Source organism: Phoxinus phoxinus (genome assembly GCF_949152265.1).
Source record: "Phoxinus phoxinus genome assembly, chromosome: 13".
NCBI lineage: Eukaryota > Metazoa > Chordata > Actinopteri > Cypriniformes > Leuciscidae > Phoxinus > Phoxinus phoxinus.
In genome coordinates, this window is record NC_136888.1 from 22,856,488 (window position 1) to 22,877,406 (window position 20,919).

The window sequence follows — 20,919 nt, forward strand, 5'->3', positions numbered from 1 at the left end:
AACTACAAAGACCAAAAACAAAACTTAAAAAGAACATGAAATCATGAATACCAAATTTCAAAATAAAAAAAACAAAGCACAGAAACCTGACACACATACACACATATATCTACATTCAGACGAAGAGCACACCTGAACCTGAAGGGACATAGTGAGTGCACATAATAACACATGACAGATAGCAAGTATTCAGATAGCAACATTATGTGCTTTTGAAAGCCACGAACCGGAGCTCAATGAAACGCTCATTTCACAGAGTATATGCGCGCGCGCACACACACACACACGCACACTTTTTTACCTTCTTTACTACAGCTCTGAGGCCAAATCAATAACATTTTTAAGTGAAATTTGGGAATAAACATCAGAGCTCCTGTCCGTTCTGTGGAGTTGTGGTCTGGGGTTGAGAGGTGCGGGTGACACCTGAAGCATGAAGTCACTCTGAAATAAATCTCCATTGAGCTCAGGGCTTTGCACATGCTCACTGGCTGGCGTTGGGTTTCGTGCTGCCCCTGGCAGATGCGCTGAACAAGAAGAATAGGTCCCAGAGGGCTATTTATTCCTGCTGCTCCCTTCGTTTCCCTCCCTCCCCTCTGCACTGTTGCTCCTCACAATCTGGCATTCTTACAGTCTAATGTTTTTCCTTTACCTCTGCACTCACACCAACGTCTTCGTCCCTGTTTTATACCGTATATGCCTGGATTTTTATACAATCGACTGAATTAGAATATAATTAGAAAGGAGCCAAATCAGGCAAATGAGAACAGACATAAAGGAATAGTTCACCCAAAAAATCTGTCAACATTTATTCACCCTCATGCCATTCCAAACCCTGTATGACTTACTTTTTTCTGTGAAACTACATTTATGCATTTTACTTCAGCTCACTTCCAAAGCGACTTACATTGCATTCATTTTTACATTCTTATCAGATCTTGCTTTCCCTGGGAATCGAAGCCCAGACCTTGGCGTTGCAAGCGCAAACGCTCTACAGTTTGAGCTACAGGAAAACCTGTCGCAAAGTACACTAAGCGCCTCAGTGTAATTTGTCCATTAAATGAAAGTTGTTTTGGACCCTAATGGCTTTCACTGTATTGGCAAAAACAGTTGAAACACTTCAAGATATCTTCTTTTGTGTTCCGCAGAAGAAAGTAAGTCATACAAGTTTGGGGGAATAGAAGTGAGTAAATGATTACTGAAGCTATTCCTCTCACAATCACAGTTTCTATGACTCAAACTGGGACTCCAGGTCTCTTTATTGACCCCGATTGTTGCAGTAAAACTAATTTGAGGGCAAATCCCACCTCAATTCCCCCTTGTGTCTGTTCAGAGCTGTAATTTACAGGCGGTATGATCAAATCTAGATTGAACTGAAAAATTGAAATGTTCCAGAAATCTCAGCTCACTGTAAAAAATCAGCTCATGGGACTCGCATTTAAAAAATACAAACCACCACAGTTTTTGTCCTTGTAGCTGCTAAAGGAAATACTTTGGCAAAACAATGCACATCCTTCCGTTATGTATATGTTTACTGTATATGGTGGCATGAGCCAGAAAGTAATATACTGTAATGTAGTGATTATGGGGGCCTGTTGTCCATAATTCCACAGATAGTTGCTTAATCTTTTTGCAAAAGCATAAAGTGAGAAGAAGAAAAAAAACATACACACTTGAAGCGTCTGATTTCACAGGTAAGATAGAGGTTGTTAAGCGCGCGCGCGAGTGTGTGTGTGTGTGTGTGTATTTACAATAATTTTCCATCTTCCGTTTCATGCTGGCTAATAAGGGTATAAAAATGTACATAGCATTCCTGGTCTTATTTTGCTCGTTGTTCCAAATAAAAAGTTGTATTTTATTCAAATGTAATAACTTGAAACCTTGAAACAAAAACCACCACCTGGATCCATTCTGGTACGTACAGCCCACTTTTCACAATCCAATCAATTAGCAGTGGACTAAATCAAGTCCTGCTTTATTTTTTCTCTCAGTTGAAATCCTGTTTCACTCACATACATACATGCATCAGATTATTGCAGTAAAATGGCTTGCGTATGCCGTTTTAACTTGACGTCAGTGCATTTTAGCAATTCTAAAATTCTGTAACATCTTGCCTTTCTCCAAGCAGCAGAATTTAGCTGTTTCGTTGAGCAGTCTTTTCTAATATCGGATTCTTTGAAAACGGTGTCTCTTTAAAGTAGTGCTGGTGTGTAGCGTGGTGTGTTTTAAAGAAGGCTCACAGGAGGCCGATGGTTTTTCGGCAGGAGTCTGGAGAGATCTTCTTCTCTCTCATGCTGCAGATCGGTGGGGTTCTGCTGTCTGATCCTCGCTCCTCCTCTTCCTCAGCCAGACGCTCTTATCAGACTCAAACACATCTGCTGTTACTCTGCACACACACAAATGCCTGTACAACCACTGTCCTTATCCTTTGGACCACCGTGAGAACCAATCACACACACATAAACACACATTCACCTGGAAATTTTTTTAAACTTCCTGTACAGCAGTTCTACGAAGTCCTTTGAATTTAATTCCATTTTATTACCGCACTTAAATTAATCACTACCTCGAACTCAAAATACAATTCTGCATCAAAGAATCAAAACGTAAATGGATTCCCTTAAGGGTGTGTTGAGTATTCAAAAAATTTTTTATTATTGATGAATTATTTATATATGACATTTGTAGGACAAAAAATGTACATTGAAAAATATAGTTTGCAAAAAAAAATTTAAATAATGATTTACTTTTACTTGATGGTTACCCCACATGACATTTTTATTACTTAGTTTTCTTGAAAATGGTACAATTCTTTTCAAAACTTAATAAAACCAACACGAATACAAAGAGTACATTTCTAAGAATTTGTGTTTACATGTGTTTTATACATTCTTATATGTCATTGACTCAAGTATGTCTTGGAGAAACTGTGTGGTGCAAAGACCGTGGTCCCTGACTCCCTGTGTGAGTGATGAAGGACGGTGTGTTTGCCGTAATCTTCACTGCAGACCCCTGGGGAGCCATGAATGACGTGGCGGTCCACGGTGAGATTATACCGGACTGGGTGGAGAGAACAGGATCTATCAGTGCTGTCACTGCCCAACATCTGCACGTACTAAGCAAGAGAAAGCCATTTCTTGTTTTCTTTTAGTTTACCGTAGGTTTATACGTGCTTTTATTCTCACTCCCATAAATACTCAATGACACTCACGCACACGCTCCCTTGCCACTCTTCACTTCACCTCAACAGTGTGTGATTTCTCTCTCTTTAGATATCACAATTGACCCAGATTTCACTCTCTGGTGTGTTCCTGCACCTACACATAATCTCTCTTGTTTTATGGTTTTGTATTGTTTATTTTAATAGCTTTCTTCAAACAAAATAACACAAGAGAGTGTGTGCTTTAAGGGAGCTCACGTTATATTCCAGACACAGTCATGCCACCTACTGCTTTTCTAATCATCTGCCGGTCGGAGCTGACCACGGGATCATGACTGATGCCCCCTCTGAAGCTCACGTCTCTCTGCTCCCCGCTGCTTCACAACCATCTGATTTCATATTCCGTTTATCTGGAATGTCATTAATTGGATTAATTGTAGAATGAAACCCGTGTTATTAACAGAAGAGGAAAATGCAGGGTTTAGGTGGGGATTAATATCTTGCACTACAAAACACACACACACACACACACACACACACACAGCACATGTGGCTTGTCTTGTGCCTAGTAAAATGAAAATGTATGTGCCAGTGTTGATAAGGAGGATTCTTATCTGAGATAAATGCTAAATCTTTTGTGCTGCCTTGAGAAATTGGTGATTTTTTTCAGTCTGTTACATAGGTGACTGAGCTGAAAAATTAGATTAAATGAAGAAAGGATGATGAGTCAAGTGAATAGGAGGATGCATAGTGATTCATATGGATATATTTGTTTGCGGAAACAAATGAGGAGGTCTATAATAAGTGGATCGTTCCCATTCATCTCAAAATGCAACCCTCATTCAGCTATTTTTGGCTCATGTGCATCCAGTTCTGGACAGTATTTGGAGCCAATCTCTTTTGAACCACAGGGAAACGTCGTGATAATGTCCTTTTCTGGTAGTAGGCCTAGAAATCTGATATCATTAGCTGCTGTGTTGTCAATAGTTAAAGGAATGTGACCTGTTATCTTCCATTTGGATAACGGAGGAGCTGGAGAAGGTCAGCTAAGCATGAATTCACAACCTGATAGCGCCTGTTCACATGTGTCTCACTTACTGTTGAATGTGAAACTGATCTGATATCCATTTTTTTTTTTCAATAATGAAATGCTTTATAAATGGTCAAGATTGGTCAAAATAACCATACTGCTGTCTAAAAATAACTGCTGAAGGTGAATGTCCATACCACATGACCTTTCTGGATTGATCTACCGAAGAACGGATAAGAATGTAAAATGTGTTGAAATGCAATAAGTTGCTTTGGATAAAAGCGTCTGCCAAATGCATAAATGTAAATGCAAATGTAATCTACTTAGTGAACAAAAAATAGGCTAGGCTACTATAAAACTAATAAAAATTAATCAGGAAACCGTGAAAATTTGTTCCATTATTCACTGGTTGTATTCCCTTGTGTGTGGTTGGAATAACATTAGGGTGAGTAAACAATGACACTTTTTCATTTTTGGAAGAACCATTGGTCTAGAGTGATAATAGTCTTTTTTCATATAACTTAACATGTTTATGTGTTCCTAAGTGTATTTCATCGTGTTTTCATAAGGACTATGTATATTGAATAACACCAAAAAGACTGATATTTAAAAAAAGTAACCATTTTAAGGCCAGAAACATTGCGCTCCGAAACATTTTAGAAAGCAACATACGTTCGAGTTCTTGCGTGAAGTGCCTTCCTGGCTTAAACACAGAGAATCATAGCCTATTACATGGCACAAAACTGCTGCAAATCCAAAACACAAATAACGTTATAAAAGCAAAACATCACCTAATAATACGAAACCCAAGTAAGACACAAAAGCCAAAAACTTGTTGTTTCACAGACATGTTGTCACAACGTTTCACAATATCTCATCCCCGCTGGCGGTAACTTCTGACTATTGGCTCTTATCTCTGTCCATCATCCCAGGCACTGATTCATGTGGTTAAGGCACTAGTCCCGCCTCTTCAAAACTATGCGCTGATTGGCCACCCCGCGCGTTCGCGTCGTGCACGCAGCCAATGGGCGCGAGGCGGGTCGGGCGCTCTCGGAGGTTCCTCAGCGAACGCGCACTGGTGGCAGTCCGGAGCAGTAGCGCTTGCTCAGTTCAACGAAGAGAACCCGACGAGTCCACATCGCGCGACTCTATCGAAGGGAGAGAAAGAAAGAAAGCGAGAGAGAGAGACTGCACCTTAAAATCAGACATTATATTTGGAGAGGGTTGCCGCAGCCTGGAGGGGGAACGAGGGATTTGATAAGCACCGTTATTTTTTTCTTTTGTGTTTTCTTTTTTTTCTTTTCTGGGGGAAGGATTGTGAGCGTTTGTGTGCAAAGATGATGGTCGGGGAGATGGAGGTGAAGGAGAGACCGAGGCCGAGTCCCGACTATCTCATGCAGTTATTAAACGAGAAGAAGCTCATGACGAGTTTACCGAACCTGTGCGGCATCTTCACACATTTGGAGAGACTCTTGGACGAAGGTACGTGTGTGTAAACTTGAACCACGAGTGTGTATGTGGTGTTTCACAACTTAACAAACTATTTGTCTTCAGCGAAGGAGACTCAAACCGACGGTTGATGTTTCTGTTTTTTAATATACTTACTTTTCATGTCTAATTTTAAATGTCTAAACAGCTTTGGACAGTTTTTAACAGTTAGAATTTTAAAAGTAACTTAGTCCCCCCCCCCCCCCCCCCCACCCCCTTCATTTCGTGTGTGGGTCGCTAGCGCTGTTAGCAGTCTGCTAAGTTAAATCAACAACTTTTACATGTCGTCATATTCGCTAACTTTCACTTCTTAATAACTTCTAAGATCTTTTAAGAGTTTATTCTTCTTTAAGTTTGTGTCTCGTGTTGCAAATGACACATCGCCAGGCGTTTGAACGGTTCATAACTTATTTTAGGGTGTGAGTGAGGTTAGCCTAAGTTGGTAGCTGCACACAAGAAACTTCACGTTTATTCTTTCGAATGAATGTATATGTGATTATTTATCCAGGCATACTCAAATATTCGTATCTGTACGGAACACAAAGGATTTAATCAGAACAATTAGCTGTTTGTTTGCAGATTAAGATTTTCCCCTCGAGGCATGCAGATGAGTTTTGCATGAATGCGCCCGATGGAGAGAGTGAGAGAGAGGGACTGTGCAGCATGTCTAAATGCCTAGACACATCTGTGTCAATAGCACAACACAAACTACTGTTTATTCTAGACATTGACATAGCTTGTAAAGCTTTTTTATTTTTACCATGCAATCTGAGAGGGGGAAATACTTTTCGTGGCAGTGATATGCAGCAGGTTTCTCTCATTGCAGCTTGTGTATCTGCATCGTCACTCATTCACTTCACACGTTTATTTACACGCGCTGTTTGTGTCTGAATAGCATGTAGTTTATAGTCAGGCTTTAGTCTCCTTCTGTTCAGATGCGGAGAGGTTTGAATTCCAACACACACACACACGTTATCCGTCTGCATTAGTTTCATGAAGTGCACAAATGCTTGCTCTATTGACGTGCAAACACGCGGCTCTGTTTGTCTTGTAACAAAGAGGAACGAGCAGCCGCAAAATCTGCCGCAATATCAGCTTTGTTTGCGCTAGTATTCTCTCTCGACGTGTTGCAAAATCACCCTGTGCCTCACTGGATAAACTAGTTTGGTGTTTGACTGATCACAACTCCACATACCGACACAACCCAAGAAACCACACTTCAGATTGGTTGTTTGATTTTGACTTTGTTCAGTCGCACCGCTAAAACTTTCTGCTTGAGCTAATGCCAATTTCATGACGGGACATGTCCTCAGAGATTACATGTTTTAAATGTTCAATACGAATACATTTTTTTATTTTATTTTTTACTGAACGCGTAAACGTGGTTTAAAGGAATAATTGTACAACAATCTAATCTGTCGTAATTTACTCATCAATAATATATTTGGAAGAACTTTGGAGACCAAACTGTTTTGGAGCCCATTGACTTCCAGTAAAACGTACATTTTTCAAAATATCTTTATGGTTCAAAGAAGAAAATCTACAATAGGTTTGGGATGACACGAGTGAGAAAAAGACATTTTTTGTTTTGGGGTGAACTGTTCATTTAACATCTTAATGTTTTAGTATGTGGACAGTGGTGAGCTATCAAACTACAAAAGTTTTTACATCTAGGACGTTTTCTTTTCTCTCTGTCTCTATACGTAAATGGCACAGATGTGTTTTCTTAAGAAGTCTTCTACTTTGTCCCTTAGTGTCTCCTTGAGAGATTTCTCATGAAGCTGTGTGCTCTGACACCAAACAGCGAGGTGTTAGTTTCTCCTGCAGTGATTCAGCCTCATGTTTGTGTATCTGCTCTCATTCTGCTCTGTTTACCTGAACTTTGCTCCTCTCTTGCTGTAATCTGTTCTCCTCAATCCACTCAAAAATGCTGAAACCGCAGAGGACAACTTTATTCTTCGGGTTTTTTTTTTCCCCCTGTGACACATTTCTTTGAACACACACATGGATTGGACTAGGTGTCAAATCTCTGCTGCATTTGTATACTAATTTGGCTATGCAAATGAGCAGCTCAGGGTGACGTGGGCCAGTCATGTATTTGTAACGGTAAATACGCAGACTTAATGCGTGGGGAGGAAAATTTGTACTGCTACACCCAGCGTCTGCTATCTCTCCTGACCTCTGCTTTACATCAGACTCATATGGGGTTTTAAGTGGCTGATACTGGTGATATAATGCCATTTTAAACATATTTATTAAATAAACATTTATTAAAATCGGGAAAAATAATATTTGATGAAATTGAATGTGCAATATTGATTGGCAAAGCTGGCGGTAGAGTGGAGCTGACACTAGACGGAATGATTTCTTCTGTTTACTGGACACAGTTATTGATGTGAATAATCGCAAAATGGAAAAATTGGCTGATGTGTTGGTCTGTCACGAGTTTTAGGGGAGCCGTGTGCTTGCATCTTGACTGATGCAAGATCAGATTTCACTCCAGATCTGTGCTATATCACAGTATGAGGTACTTTGCAGATCAGTTGAAAAAGGCAGGTTGTTGTTCTTCAGCAAAAAACTGATCTGAGAAGGTTAGACAGACAGATGATAATCTCTCAGGTATTTCATTAAGCACTGCTATTGTTATTGTGGAGTGTTTAATGTGTAAATAAAGCACAGACTTTAAACATTTTCATTGCAGCTTCAACACTTTTCTGCTGGATGAAAGAGACGGCGTGTGGGGGTTTGGAGGTGAAATGTGGGAACGCTCTCGGAGTTGTCTCCTTGTAAGAGTTCTCGTGACAGCTGCGCACAAATGCTCATAACTCAAATGGATTGTGTGTGTTTGCAGCTGTTGTCATGGCAAAGGAAAACCAACACCCTTACATCTCCCTCGTCACCCTCTCTGTTCCCCGCACAAGACAACTGCTCTCCCTCCCTCTCCCTGCACTGCGCAAGTGTGTGTCAGGCTGACGAGAGAAAGACAGGTTTGCAGCATGCTTGTGATCTTCAGAGGTGACCCTGCGGGTGTTTTTAGAGCTGTGTCTTTGATAAGTCGGTGGCAGCTGAGTCCAGTGCCAGAGCTCAATGCATGGGTGTTCAGAAATGGACACAGACGTGGAAGGAACGAGTCAAGGTTAAATAGCTTGATTTCTCAAGCTCACACAGGTTGTTAGGAAATTATTCGATCTGGAAGTTGTTTGCGTTTTCTGTGGCTCTTAGAAATGCGTACACCACCGTTCAAAAGTTTGGGGTCATCGGAATGTTTTTGAAAAGTATCTTATGCTCACCAAGCCTGTATTCATCTGATTAAAAATAACTGTTCTATTTGAATATATTTTAAAATATATTTTGTTCCAAATGAAGGCAAAACTGTATTTTCAGCATCATTACTCCAGTTTTCAGTCTCATGGTCCTTTAGAAATCAATCTAATAGGTTTGTTTGGTGCTTTTATTATTATCAATGTTGAAAAGGGTTGTGCTAGGGTAGGTTTTTTGATGAATACGAAGCTCAAAAGAACAGCATTTAAAATAGAAATCTTACTGTCACTTTTTACTAATTTAATGCATCCTTCCTCAAATGTTAATGACCCCAAACTTTTCAGTGGTAGTGTAGCTATATTAATTAGTTCTCTGGAATAAATATAATCCTATAAGAGACTTGATTCTGATTGGTCAGTGCATAAGCTGTATACTGTAATTAAGTAAAATTCCTTCATCAGTGATCAGGAATTAATTTCTTCTTTAGACTCAGTATTCTGAAAGTACAATAATATAGATGCAGCGTGTTTGAGGTCATTCCAGGTGCTAACAGGAAGTGATTCTTATAGGTTTGGACCCGCGGGACCCCTTTACAGCATCTAGTTTAATTAGCTAGCTGGGTCCATTAGCTCAGGTGCTCGGCTCGAGCCAGGGTTCAGAAGAGTGAGTGTGCAGATAATTTTATTCTCTCTATCTTTGTTTCTCTCTATTTTTCTGTGTCCTGCTGGGCGGTGATAAATTGGATAGCAGGAAGAGGTTGACAGGGTTAGCGTTGGGAACAGGAGTCTCGCTCATTTTCTCTCTCCCTTCCCCCCCAGTGGCGGTGTGTGTGTGTGTGTGTGGACTGGCCCCTGACTCGGCCCTTGTGTGGCCCCTGATAAAGTCATGTCTGTGTGCGTCAGGCTGTGCCCTGTTATCAGGGGGTCTCTCTTACGAGTGCAGGGGTTTCTTATCAGACTCGGCCCTGCCAGTACCGCTGTCTGCCTAACGCCGCATAGACACCCTTCAACACACCCTTAGGCACACACTCTTCAACAACTTTTCCATACAGTGAAGAATTTATTTAGATGGTACAGCAGCAACATTTTTGCTCTCGTTAAGCCAGATTAAAACTTATCATCTTGCCACTGTAGCTGGGATCCTTATAGGCTAACACTGATGCAATGTTTCAGACACGGTCACTAAATTCCTAACTACACTCATGCTCATGTGCTCAGTGTAGGAGAACAGCAGGGCTTTCATGGGCCATCTTGCACAGGAAGAGGCTGATTCAGTGTTTTGGGAAGGGGAGGAGTCGTTTTCATAAGAACCAAAAAACAGTCTCTCAACAAAGTCATGATTTTATAGGACGAGGCAATGTGTGTGTGTCTGTAGTTTTTCTGTGAGTAGTTCTAATGTGGTCTGGAGAAACGATCCAGGAGCGGTTGGTGTTTATCCTCTCACTCCGGAATGGGGGAAGGGCCCCACCCTTTTACATTCCACAACTGCCTGAAATATCTCCACACCCCTTCACACTCCTCTTTCATGCCATTTCTCTGCTGTTTTTCTGTTTTAAACCAGCAGCTTGGAGACACCGTTTAGCGTTTTCCTTGAGTTCTCACTCTCCCTAATTGAGCAACAGAGGAATTGTTTGGTTAAAGCAGACAGCAGTATTCCTTTGTGCTCATCTAAACATTTATTAAGCAATTGAATCCATCTAATGTTTGTTCTGTTTCCTTAAATGCTATAATTAGGCATAATTATGATCACTCTTATTTTGTTTGGGCTGGAAAATGGTCCTTGAATTGATCCACGTGGACCGTGGCCTCGGCCGGAGGTGGTTCTGTTTGACTGTCTCACCCTGCGATTTCAACTCTTCACCTCCGATTCGCTCTCAGCAGCAGATAGGCAACACTGCAGGTTTTATTTCACTGCAGAAATAGGTGTTTTCAAACCTATGTGTTTCTGTCTGTTTTCAGTGTTGCCTAATAGATGGCCAATCAGAGCGTACCATGCACCAGGCCTCGTGGGAGAGCACAGATGTCATTGTGATATAAGTGGGTTATTTGTCGGTGTCTTTTCTACAGTAAATGATGTCAGACTGATTCTGTTCAGAACATCATCTGTAGTTGTGTTTTTGACACAACACTCTCACAAGAAGGGTTATTGCACCTTTGAACAATTTAGTATTCATTTATTTCAACAACAAAAAAATAAATACTATATAAAAATAAATACCCCAAACTTTTTAAACAAGTGTGTATACATCTCTGCAGTCATAAAAAGTGAATGTTTTACACAGTACATTGCAAGTGTGATTGTGTCTCGTCACACTGCATTTTCGGGTTCATTGTGGACAGACACACTGCATGCCGTTGGAATCTTGTTGTGCAAGGTTAGGACCGCATAATTCCTCTGAACACGCAGTACCATTCCAGAACATGTGATACTGACAAGCCAACCGCCAATGTTTTTCTTTTTTCATAAGGCTAAACCCTTATTGTTTTACACTTCGTGCATGTGTTTGAATGTTAAATAAGTTAATAATGATAACAAGAGTGAAGAATGAAATTGTTTCCACTAGCTGGCTCTTTTTTTTACTCAAGATTCTGTGTACCATTGTGATTTTGTACAGAGGCTCTGTAGATTTGTACTAAACAAGCCTAATAAACAGAGAGAGATCAACTGAGTGTGTGCGATTACCTGCGCCTGTCCTTCAGTTCAAGAATGTGTTCGTTGATAAAAATAAGTTTGCCAATTTCCATGTCCAATAGGGCTGGACACTTTTTATTCGATATTCGAATATGCATTCGAACATTACGTTAAATATCCATAAATAAACTGTCCGGTTTTTAAAGTGTCATGTGTAGCGCATTTTTTACAGTCTATGATTAGACCGTTTGTTTTTTATTTTATTGTTTGCCATCTCATCCAGTAGTGGTCACTCTGAATATATTTGAATATCTACATAGACGCTACAATGTTTAAATACATTGCTTTATATTTGATATCCGTTCGAATTTAGATTTTTCTCAAAAGTGACAGGCCTAATGTCCAAAGAGGGTAGTGATCTTTGTCGTAGCATCCTTTCAACGTGTCCTATGAATAGCGCCATCGCTGGTCAATGCATTGAATCAATGGAATGGTCTCAATGTAGGGAAACATGGCCTTCAGCGTTACCCCGGCAATGCTCAAAGTTAGAATAATTTAACTCCTTGTTTTTATTAAAGAATGAATCAGCGTTTTTGAACATATTAGTTGAATGAACGGTTTAATGACTCACTCAAAGACAGTCCTTTGCCGTCACCTAGTGGCGTAACAATGTAACCTGCACTGACTGAGAGCCTGTCTAGAACACACAGGGACAAGCAGTGCTGATGCTGGATACTATTGGCCTTTACTATTACTATTAGCCTTTCATCCAGTCTGATTCGAGGATCGGAACAAACTGTTATACATATAACAATAGCCCAACAAGCTTATTTTTCTGTTATGTGGACCCTTATTTTGACATTTTGTTCTGTTTCCTTTAGTCCCTGTTGCTCGGTTCTGTTTAGCTTCAGTTTCATTGGTTACTGATTATGTCCTCGTTTGTTGCAATAGTTGTGTTAGTATCCTGTCTACTTTCCTTTCCTTTTTCCTAGCCCTGTTTATTTAGCTTTTTGTTTAAAGAATTAGTTCACCCACATTCTTTTTAATTTACTCACCCTTGTGGTGTTCCAAACCCGCAAAACTTTCGTTCATTGTCAGAACACAAATGAAGATATTTTTAATGAAATATGAGCCAGCTCTGTACTCTCCATTGACAGCTACGCAACTACCACTTTGATGCTTCAAAAAGTTTATAAAGACATCGTAAAACTAATCCATATAAATTAAGGGGTTTAGTCCAAAATTCCTGAAGAGACACGATCGCTTTATATGATGAAAAGATTAAATTTAATATTTTATTGACATATAATCTTTGATCTGCAAACATACAGAAGCTCAACCGAACCTGCTTGACGAGCGAGAACAAACCTCATTGGTTCTTGCGGAAGCTCAAACGTGCTGCGTAACACCAGAATTAACCCATTTGGTTGTCGCACATCAAACAAACATGAATGTTTATGTGAATAAAAGCCTAAAGTAAAAGAATAAAAAAAAAGGCAATAGTATCGCGATGTTGAGACACTTAAAATCACTGCAAGGGAAATTCCTTATTATTCACCTTTTGTATGTTCAGAAAATCCGGTTGACATTGTGAAACCAAGACCAACATTCTAGAACAAACCATTGACTATTTATAGAGCACTTAACAACAAACACAAAGAGCTGTTTTACTCTGGGCAGATGACTCTACGTGTGTTTGTGTAAGCTTTTGTACTTTTGTCTGTGTGTGTGTGTTCTAAAGGCTAAACTGAAACAGAGTATTCACTGAAGCTTAGTCACCTGTTGTATTTTTAACATTCCACTACAGCCAACTGTGTGTGAGGGAGATTTCTGCTTCACTGTGGATGTTATATCAGCCTCCATCAATCCCGCTGTCAAACGCAACAGAGAAGCCACTGCCGTCCCCTCGTGCTGCACAAAGCTTTGTCTTTTTCTGCTAGCTCCTCGTTACATTGCTGCATTTGTGCTCAATTAGCTCTTAAATGTGTAAAAAAAAAGAGCATCATGGGAGAGAAAGACCATGTCATGACTGCACTTTGTGAGAAGGTTTAGCACGCTAGTGGGGTCAACAGATTGATTGTGTGCACAGAGAGAGCGATGGCAGGGTCGAACAGAACCGGGTGGCAGAAAATAGCGAGAAAGAGACATGGAAAGACAAATAGTATGTTGTGAATGAGGTCAGCCTGCATGGAGGGGGGTGGGCTCACAGACATCTCTGCACTCGAACAATGAAGCATTATGCGTTCAACATAACCCTCTCATACACACATGATGACATCACTGCTTTGGCATACGGGATGTGACCTTGGTTACAGTTTCCTGTTTGGGCCTTTTTTGCACCCGGTTTGTCCAGCACAATGCGGTTTGTGTGAGGCATTGCATTCTTTCACTCTTTAAACGTTCAGAAAGCCTCACAACAGTAGCCACACAAAGCATTGATCGAGACCATAAATGAATTTGGCTTTATGATTGAAGTGGTTTAGATAAGCCTGTTGCAGTAAAAGGAAGCCATAAACACATTCTACACGTGTATACAGACACAAATGCATTCTTGGCCATCCTGATATAGTTAACAGACCACAGACCTTCAGCTGACTGAACAAATAAATTGATTTTGTTCTGTTCAGGTAGCTAACAATAAACACTGCTACAGTTTAGCCAACTAACTGTGCAAGATTCTCTTTAAACTGTTGTTTTTGGGGTTTTCAGACTTGGGCCTGGGGGTAGTGAAAAATTTGACACACAAATAATGTTTTTTTTCTCTCTAAGGCTTTTAAAAGTTCATTGTAAAAAAAGTTCCAGAATTATATTAATAGCTACTTCTATAAAATAGGTTTGATTTGAGAATTTAAATTAACATTCGCTCTTTTTATACAATGTAAATTGTAATTGGTTCTGTCTACGTATCAAAAAATGTGGCACCCTTGATATTTAGGAAGGAATTCCCTTCAAGATCAAAACTGACAGTAATGTAAAGAAAGTGACATTTATAATGTAAAGAAAGATTCATGCTTCAAATAAATGATGTTCTTTTGAACTTTCTATCCATTAGAAATGTGTATTGTAAAAATATTAATAAAATTAATGAAAAGAAAATATTAAGCAGAGAAACTGTTTTCAACATTTATATTGAAATAAATGTTTCATAAGCACCATTTTCAGAATATTAGAATATCTCTGAAGGATCATGTGGCACTGAAGTAATGGCTGCTCAAATTTCATCTTTTTTTTCTTCTGTATTTTTGATCAAATAAATGTAGCCTTTTTGAGCATAAGAAGCTTTCAAAATTCAAATACAAAAAAAGTAACAACCCCAAACGTTTGAACAGTAGTTTACATGGCGTCATTGAGCCAACACTATGAAAAACATACAATTTTATAAATTGATGCAAAACAGCAGAAGTGTGATATGTGTTAATGTCTATCTGCTTTGTTTTTTTTTTTACCTTAATGTGTAATTTTGTTTATGGTTTGAGGATGATGGACATGTCCATTTTGGCATCCACATAATTTGCCTAGCTTCTACAAAGAATGAGATGAAATTGCAGTCTGGTTAGATGCATGATCATTTTTAATTAACCTGGTATACAAGTTAACTCAAATTTAAAAGTTAGCTGCGTGTATTTTACTTTAACATCATATGGTTAGTTGCATTTTATTATTTTCATTTAGCAATGTTTTCACTTCTGTCCAAAACTCTATCAAACCATGCAACCCATTTTTGGGTCTAGAGTTGCGTAGAATATTTTGAGACTTAGTCGCAGTTCCTATGCGTCACAGACAGATCTCTACCAGGTGTCTTTTCTGTCTCTCCCTCCTTTTCTCTTTCTTTGCCAGAGGCCTGCATCTCCTCTCTTTAACTAAAGACTGTTGCTCACATTTAAAGTCTATAAGAGTCTGTCTGTTTGCATTAGTCAAGAGTCCTATGCGGACGCTGCTTTACTATGTTAAACTTTCTTTCCATTCTCTCTGCGTCTTTCAGTTCCTGTCCTTAAGACCATCAGCTGAAAGCTTGTGGTGGACAAAACTCATTGTGACAGCTGTTGGGTCACGACATTGTGAATCTATTTTAATAATTTTTCTTGTGCGCTTAATTTTTCTTCATATGAATGTGTGTGAAGAGCAGAATCACATCTTACTGTTGTCCATTTAACGCTGGAGTTTAAATCAGTTCACATTTCCCCTCACTCCCTCTCCCACACATGCACCGGATTTCTGTAAATATTTGTTTTACCCTAGTTGCCGTAGGCAACCTAAATTTAATGACTGAACCTCCAGGTAGCTCTGCTTTCTGATTGGTCCTTGGATTTTGAAGCAGCGTTTCACTTCAGAATGCCAATGAACTGGTTTTATACCTCTGCTGATCTGCACTGCATGACTGGAAAGTTTCTTGATAAATACACCGTATCGCTCTTATTACAGGTTTCGTCTTGTGACATTGGTGGCCCAGGATACTTAAACATTAAAATAAACCACCGGAGTGAGAAATAAGTTCTATAATGTAGTCCTCTATCACGCTTTAATTTAATAAAATTGGTGTCATGTCTTCAAGACTGGCAGACCGTCTCCTTCCTGTTGTACACGGTTGTGCTCAGGCTTGTCTGGAAGCTTCTGTTGTTGTGGTGCTGTTAACCAGAGTGCTTTGCTGTCATTACTACTCCCGTGAAGGATGGCGCTTCGTGTTGTCTGCCATCCTGTGTCCCCAGGCATCTCTTATGAGATCGGTTACATAGTAAAACTAGCACCTTGAGATCTCTCACTCTCTCTTCTCCCTCGTTCACTGGTGTAAATGGTCCTTGTCATTGGCTGCCCTCATTTCCTGCTAATTAAAAGCAGAGGAATGCAGCTCTGCCATTCCATCTCGTGCTAATAGAGGACAGGAAAAAAGAAGAGATGATGAAAAGGAAGAGTAGTTAAATGCAGACGCACAAGCCGGTGGTTTTCACCAGTGCTAGCTTTTGTCCACTCGCGTCAGAGACGAAACCACAGAATCAGATCAGTTCTGCCCTCCTTCACACCACTAGTGATTAGTGCAAATATTGGTGTTTTTGACACCACAGCAAGTTATTTTAAAGAGAGGCTTTGAAGTTTGGTTTTAAATGAAGTGAACAAAGATGTTCAGATTGTTCTTGTTTGTTTTTGGTTTGCTAAGCAAGTTTGTTACCATGTTTCAGGAGGATAAGGGCGGGTGTCCTGTCCAGGAGGAAGGAGGTGTTTAGTTATCTGCTCTTAGCACATTTACTGACTGGTTCCTTCCTTCCTGCTTGAGCATTCAGTTCTTCCTGTCATTGTTCAGCAAGTTTACTGCACTTTCTGTGTGAAAACATACACTGTGTGTGTGTGTGTGTGTGGCCAGTGAAAAATAATTAATGCCCAACTTGATCATCTGCAAAAAACAAAACGTGCATGTAACCTGTGGCTGATCTGAGACTATGTATCTCATACAGATGTCACAGGATCCTCTTTTCTGAGCAGTCACAGGAAGCTCTCAGGAAGTCGTGTGCACTGTTGATGGTCTGTTAAAACATCGATGGCTTTTCCTTTCTGCACAAGTTCAGAGTCCTCCGTTTACTTCCTGTTATTCCTCCCATCCACATCCTGTTGGTGTGTGTGCGTGCACAGATGGAGTACAGTCAACAAGTCATATGGCAAATGGAGTGAATTATCTGTAAATAGTATAATCAGTTTTTCTTATCTCACTACTACAACCTGTTTAATTCCAGAAACATCTGCTGTGTGTGAGAGAGAGAGGGAGAGAGAGAGTGAGAGAGAGAGATACTTGCCTTATATATTTGACATTTATTTGAGTTATTTTGACTAGAGGTCGACCGATTCATCGGTTTTGCCGATTAATCGGCACCGATAGTTGACTGGTGGAACTATCGTTATCGGCAAAAATATATACCGATAGTTTTTCCTGGTTGCGGCCATTGCTGGAGCAGCTGAGAAGCGCGCGCTGTCATTCATTACACAGTGTAAGAGCTGAGAAGGGTCTGCTGGCATGATGCAGTACAAGAGCGGCCTCTAGAGGTGTAATAAAAACTATCGCCTCGTGTTGTTTATTTCGACACGTGATGCTGCGTGCTGCACTGAGAGCACATGCTGCGTGGAGAGCGCTGACATCAGATGCGCGTTTTAAAGCACCGACAGCTCAAATGTATGTATACAGTACATTTTGTCATATCATTATAAAGTGATTAATTTGTGGACTAAATGCTGCATTAGTAGAGAAAGAACAGCACAACAGTATGTTTGTTTGCCTTCGAGGCTGAGAGGACGCTAGTAACATTAGTAGTACCTCAAGCGGTTAAAACACTGACAAACATAAACGTAAGTCCGACCCGAATCGTTTCATGTCACAATTGTTACCCTCTATTTGCATTAGTTAATATCCAGCTGGTCACTTTTATGCATTAAATATGCAGAGAAGTTGCATATTTAAAGCTAGAGACGTAAGCAAACTGATATGTTTATACAGCCGACAGAAACATAAACGAATCAGAAAAGCATTCGATTTCGGTTATTTATTTTCATCTTGACTTTAATACATATTTTGTTATTTTGATTAGATAATCATCAAGTGTTTATAAAATAGAAGCAAAAGTGTGAGACTGACTATACATGTAATATTTATGTCATTTCAATGCTCTGGCATTGTAGATATTTAAATTTGGCCATCTTTAAGTATGACTGTTTGGCTTGAAAAGAACAGTTAAATAGTTACATTTTGAATGTAACTGGTTTTATTTGTTATTTAGAGTATTACTTTTTGTTTCAGTTTGAATGAATGTCTTTTATTGACTTAAATATTTATTCACATTTATATATTTATTTCATTTAGCATGTTTTCATGGTTCAATACAGTTTTTTTTATTTTTATAATAAAGTTCAGCACTGTTTTACTTGAAGTGTTATGTTTGTTTTTATCCAGTATCAATTTTAAAAACTATCGGTTCATTAATCGGTTATCGGCAAGTATGGCCCAACCTAGCTATCGTTATCGGTAAAATCCACTATCGGTCGACCTCTAATTTTGACACTGCTGAAAAGTCCTGGAGAGCACAGATTTATTTAAGTTATTATTATTATTATTATTATTTTTTACAGATTCAAACAAACCTATGAGTTAACTTATTAGTTTATAAATCAGACTACAGTGTTCACATTCACAGTGAATATCTGTCTGTTGGTCATGCATCCACTAAACATAATGCAATAGATAGGCGTGTTGTTTATTTATATTTTTGATGTTATTTCATGATATTCATTGTCTATTTAATCGCATTCAGTTTAGACTAGAAACTCAATTCTCAAAATAATTTGTTTGCTGTGGTGATTTAATAGCAGCACCGTGGCGGAGTAGCGATACAGGAAACACTTGTGCATTCATGTGTTATTTGGCTGGATCGGCTGGGCTGTGTCAGTTCTTCTGTTCCCCAGTGTCCCAAACTCTGCCTCTGAACAGACCAGCTGTAACCAGCCGCCTCTTGTGACCAGAGGCTTCTTGACGCTGTTGGATCCCCTGTATAGCATGTGGCTTGGGTGTAAGAGTAATCTACAGGCTGTGGTTAGACCCTGCGCCCTGCTGGGCAGCCATTAAACCACCGCAGTAACTGTTGTGCTCTCGTCCTGAATGATAACCCAAACCCACCCCCTCCCTAACAGCTCTACTCTATAACCCTGCACCATATCATCAAGTGTGACAAGCCTCCCTGCTAAATTTAGCTCCTCATAATGGCTCTGCGGAAACCCGGACTGCAGCAGGACAATCTGGGAATGCGCAGGGAGAAGATAGAGAGATCGGAGTGCGTGTTGGTCAGGGATCAGGTTCATTCTAGTACAAATGTCCAGCATTCTAATCTTCTAATCCTCAGCCTTTCTGATATCATATAACTGAGAAACACCTGTTTTTGCTGGCAGGGATCTTTACACTTTGTGACCTGTTGTTTGTTGGACATGTAGGTGCTCTCTGAAATTATCTTCTGCCTATGGAATTACTTTTTCCCCCCCTTCCTCTCCATCTGATGACGTGTTGCAGACAGTTTCTAATACAGTTAATGTGTTTCCTCATGGCTGTTGAGGACTGCAGACACACTTGGATCCATCTCTTTTTCCATGCAATATCTGGCCTAAACTGAAGGGCTCAATTTCCACATCAAATTGCAACTGTGGGACTTGAGTTTTGTAGTGTGTCTGCTTTTGAATCTTAGTGTTTAAGGGTCTTTTACTTAGTGAATTGTGTGTGTGTTTAAACGTTGCTAACCAGCCTCTTATGTATAGTGTTCAGTAAATGTGTCCTTATTTGAGAGCCCCCACCACTGCCTTCACTTACCCTCTTAAACTGAACTGATGCTGGTGCTCATCCAGGGGATCTCTCAGAATCAGCCTGCATTTCCACTGAATTGAGCTGAACAATTACAATGTGACTCGTTGCTGACATTACCCCGCACAGTTCCAGGTCGGGCACTGGCTGCAAGGGTCACGTTAGGGTTGTGAATTTAGAACTGGATATTATTCAGTTTTTAAAACAACAACTCTGCACCGAACTAATTAATGTTCGGTTTACTTAAACATTGATTCTAATATAAATGCTTAAAGGGACAGTTCACCCAAAAATGAAAATACTGTTTTTACTCAACCTCATGGCATTCAAAATATGTATTACTATCTTTCTTCTGGTTAATATAAAACAATATTTTTTAGAAATCTCTGGGGGTTTTTTGTTCGTACAATTGAAGTCAAAGGCAACCAAAACTTTACCATCATTTTTCAAAATATCTACGTTTGTCTTCCACAGAAGCTAAAAAGTCATGCAGGTTTGGTACGACATGAGGGCAGAATGACAATTTCCATTTTTTGCTGAATTGTCTCTAAGATTTATTGCAATCATTGTCAAACTCATGAGTTATTGATTTGAATCAGTGAAAAATATAAAAATAAATTTTAGTGGAACTGGAACCAGAATTGTTAAATTAATTTCAATAAATTTTGTAGGATTCAGTGGGAGTGTTGTAGTATGGTCACTGCTAACTGATTACATTTGACTTGGTGCTTGGCGGCACCAACCATTTAAGCTCTGAATGAGAGTGTTTTTATTCTCTGTTTGACTTTTTCACCTCACCCTCCTTCTTTCTCAGAAGCTAAATTCCTTTTTCCTTTTTTTTTTGTCTCCTGACAGAGAACTGAGGCACTGCCCAAAATAATGAATGTTTATTTATGAAAAACAGCTCTAATTTATGAGGACAGTCTTTGCGAAAATGTCGTTTTTACTTTAGGCCTCTAGTCATTTAAAAGCAAGAAGCTGCAATAAAACAACCCCCCCCCCTGAGATTGACTGGTAATATTTGATTAG

The 20,919-nt window shown here is 39.6% G+C and overlaps 1 protein-coding gene across 5 annotated transcripts in view; it reads left to right on the top strand.

Moving 5' to 3' along the window:
• Positions 1-5,233: 5,233 nt before the first annotated feature.
• The window catches only part of qkia (QKI, KH domain containing, RNA binding a), a 69,488-nt gene continuing 53,802 nt past the window's right edge, over positions 5,234-20,919 (top strand). For all 5 annotated transcript variants that reach the window (XM_079632952.1, XM_079632955.1, XM_079632953.1 and 2 more), the window contains exon 1: positions 5,234-5,669. In XM_079632952.1, the coding sequence (XP_079489078.1) occupies positions 5,525-5,669 (145 nt within the window). In that variant the 5' untranslated portion in view covers positions 5,234-5,524. The remainder of the gene's footprint in view (positions 5,670-20,919) is intronic.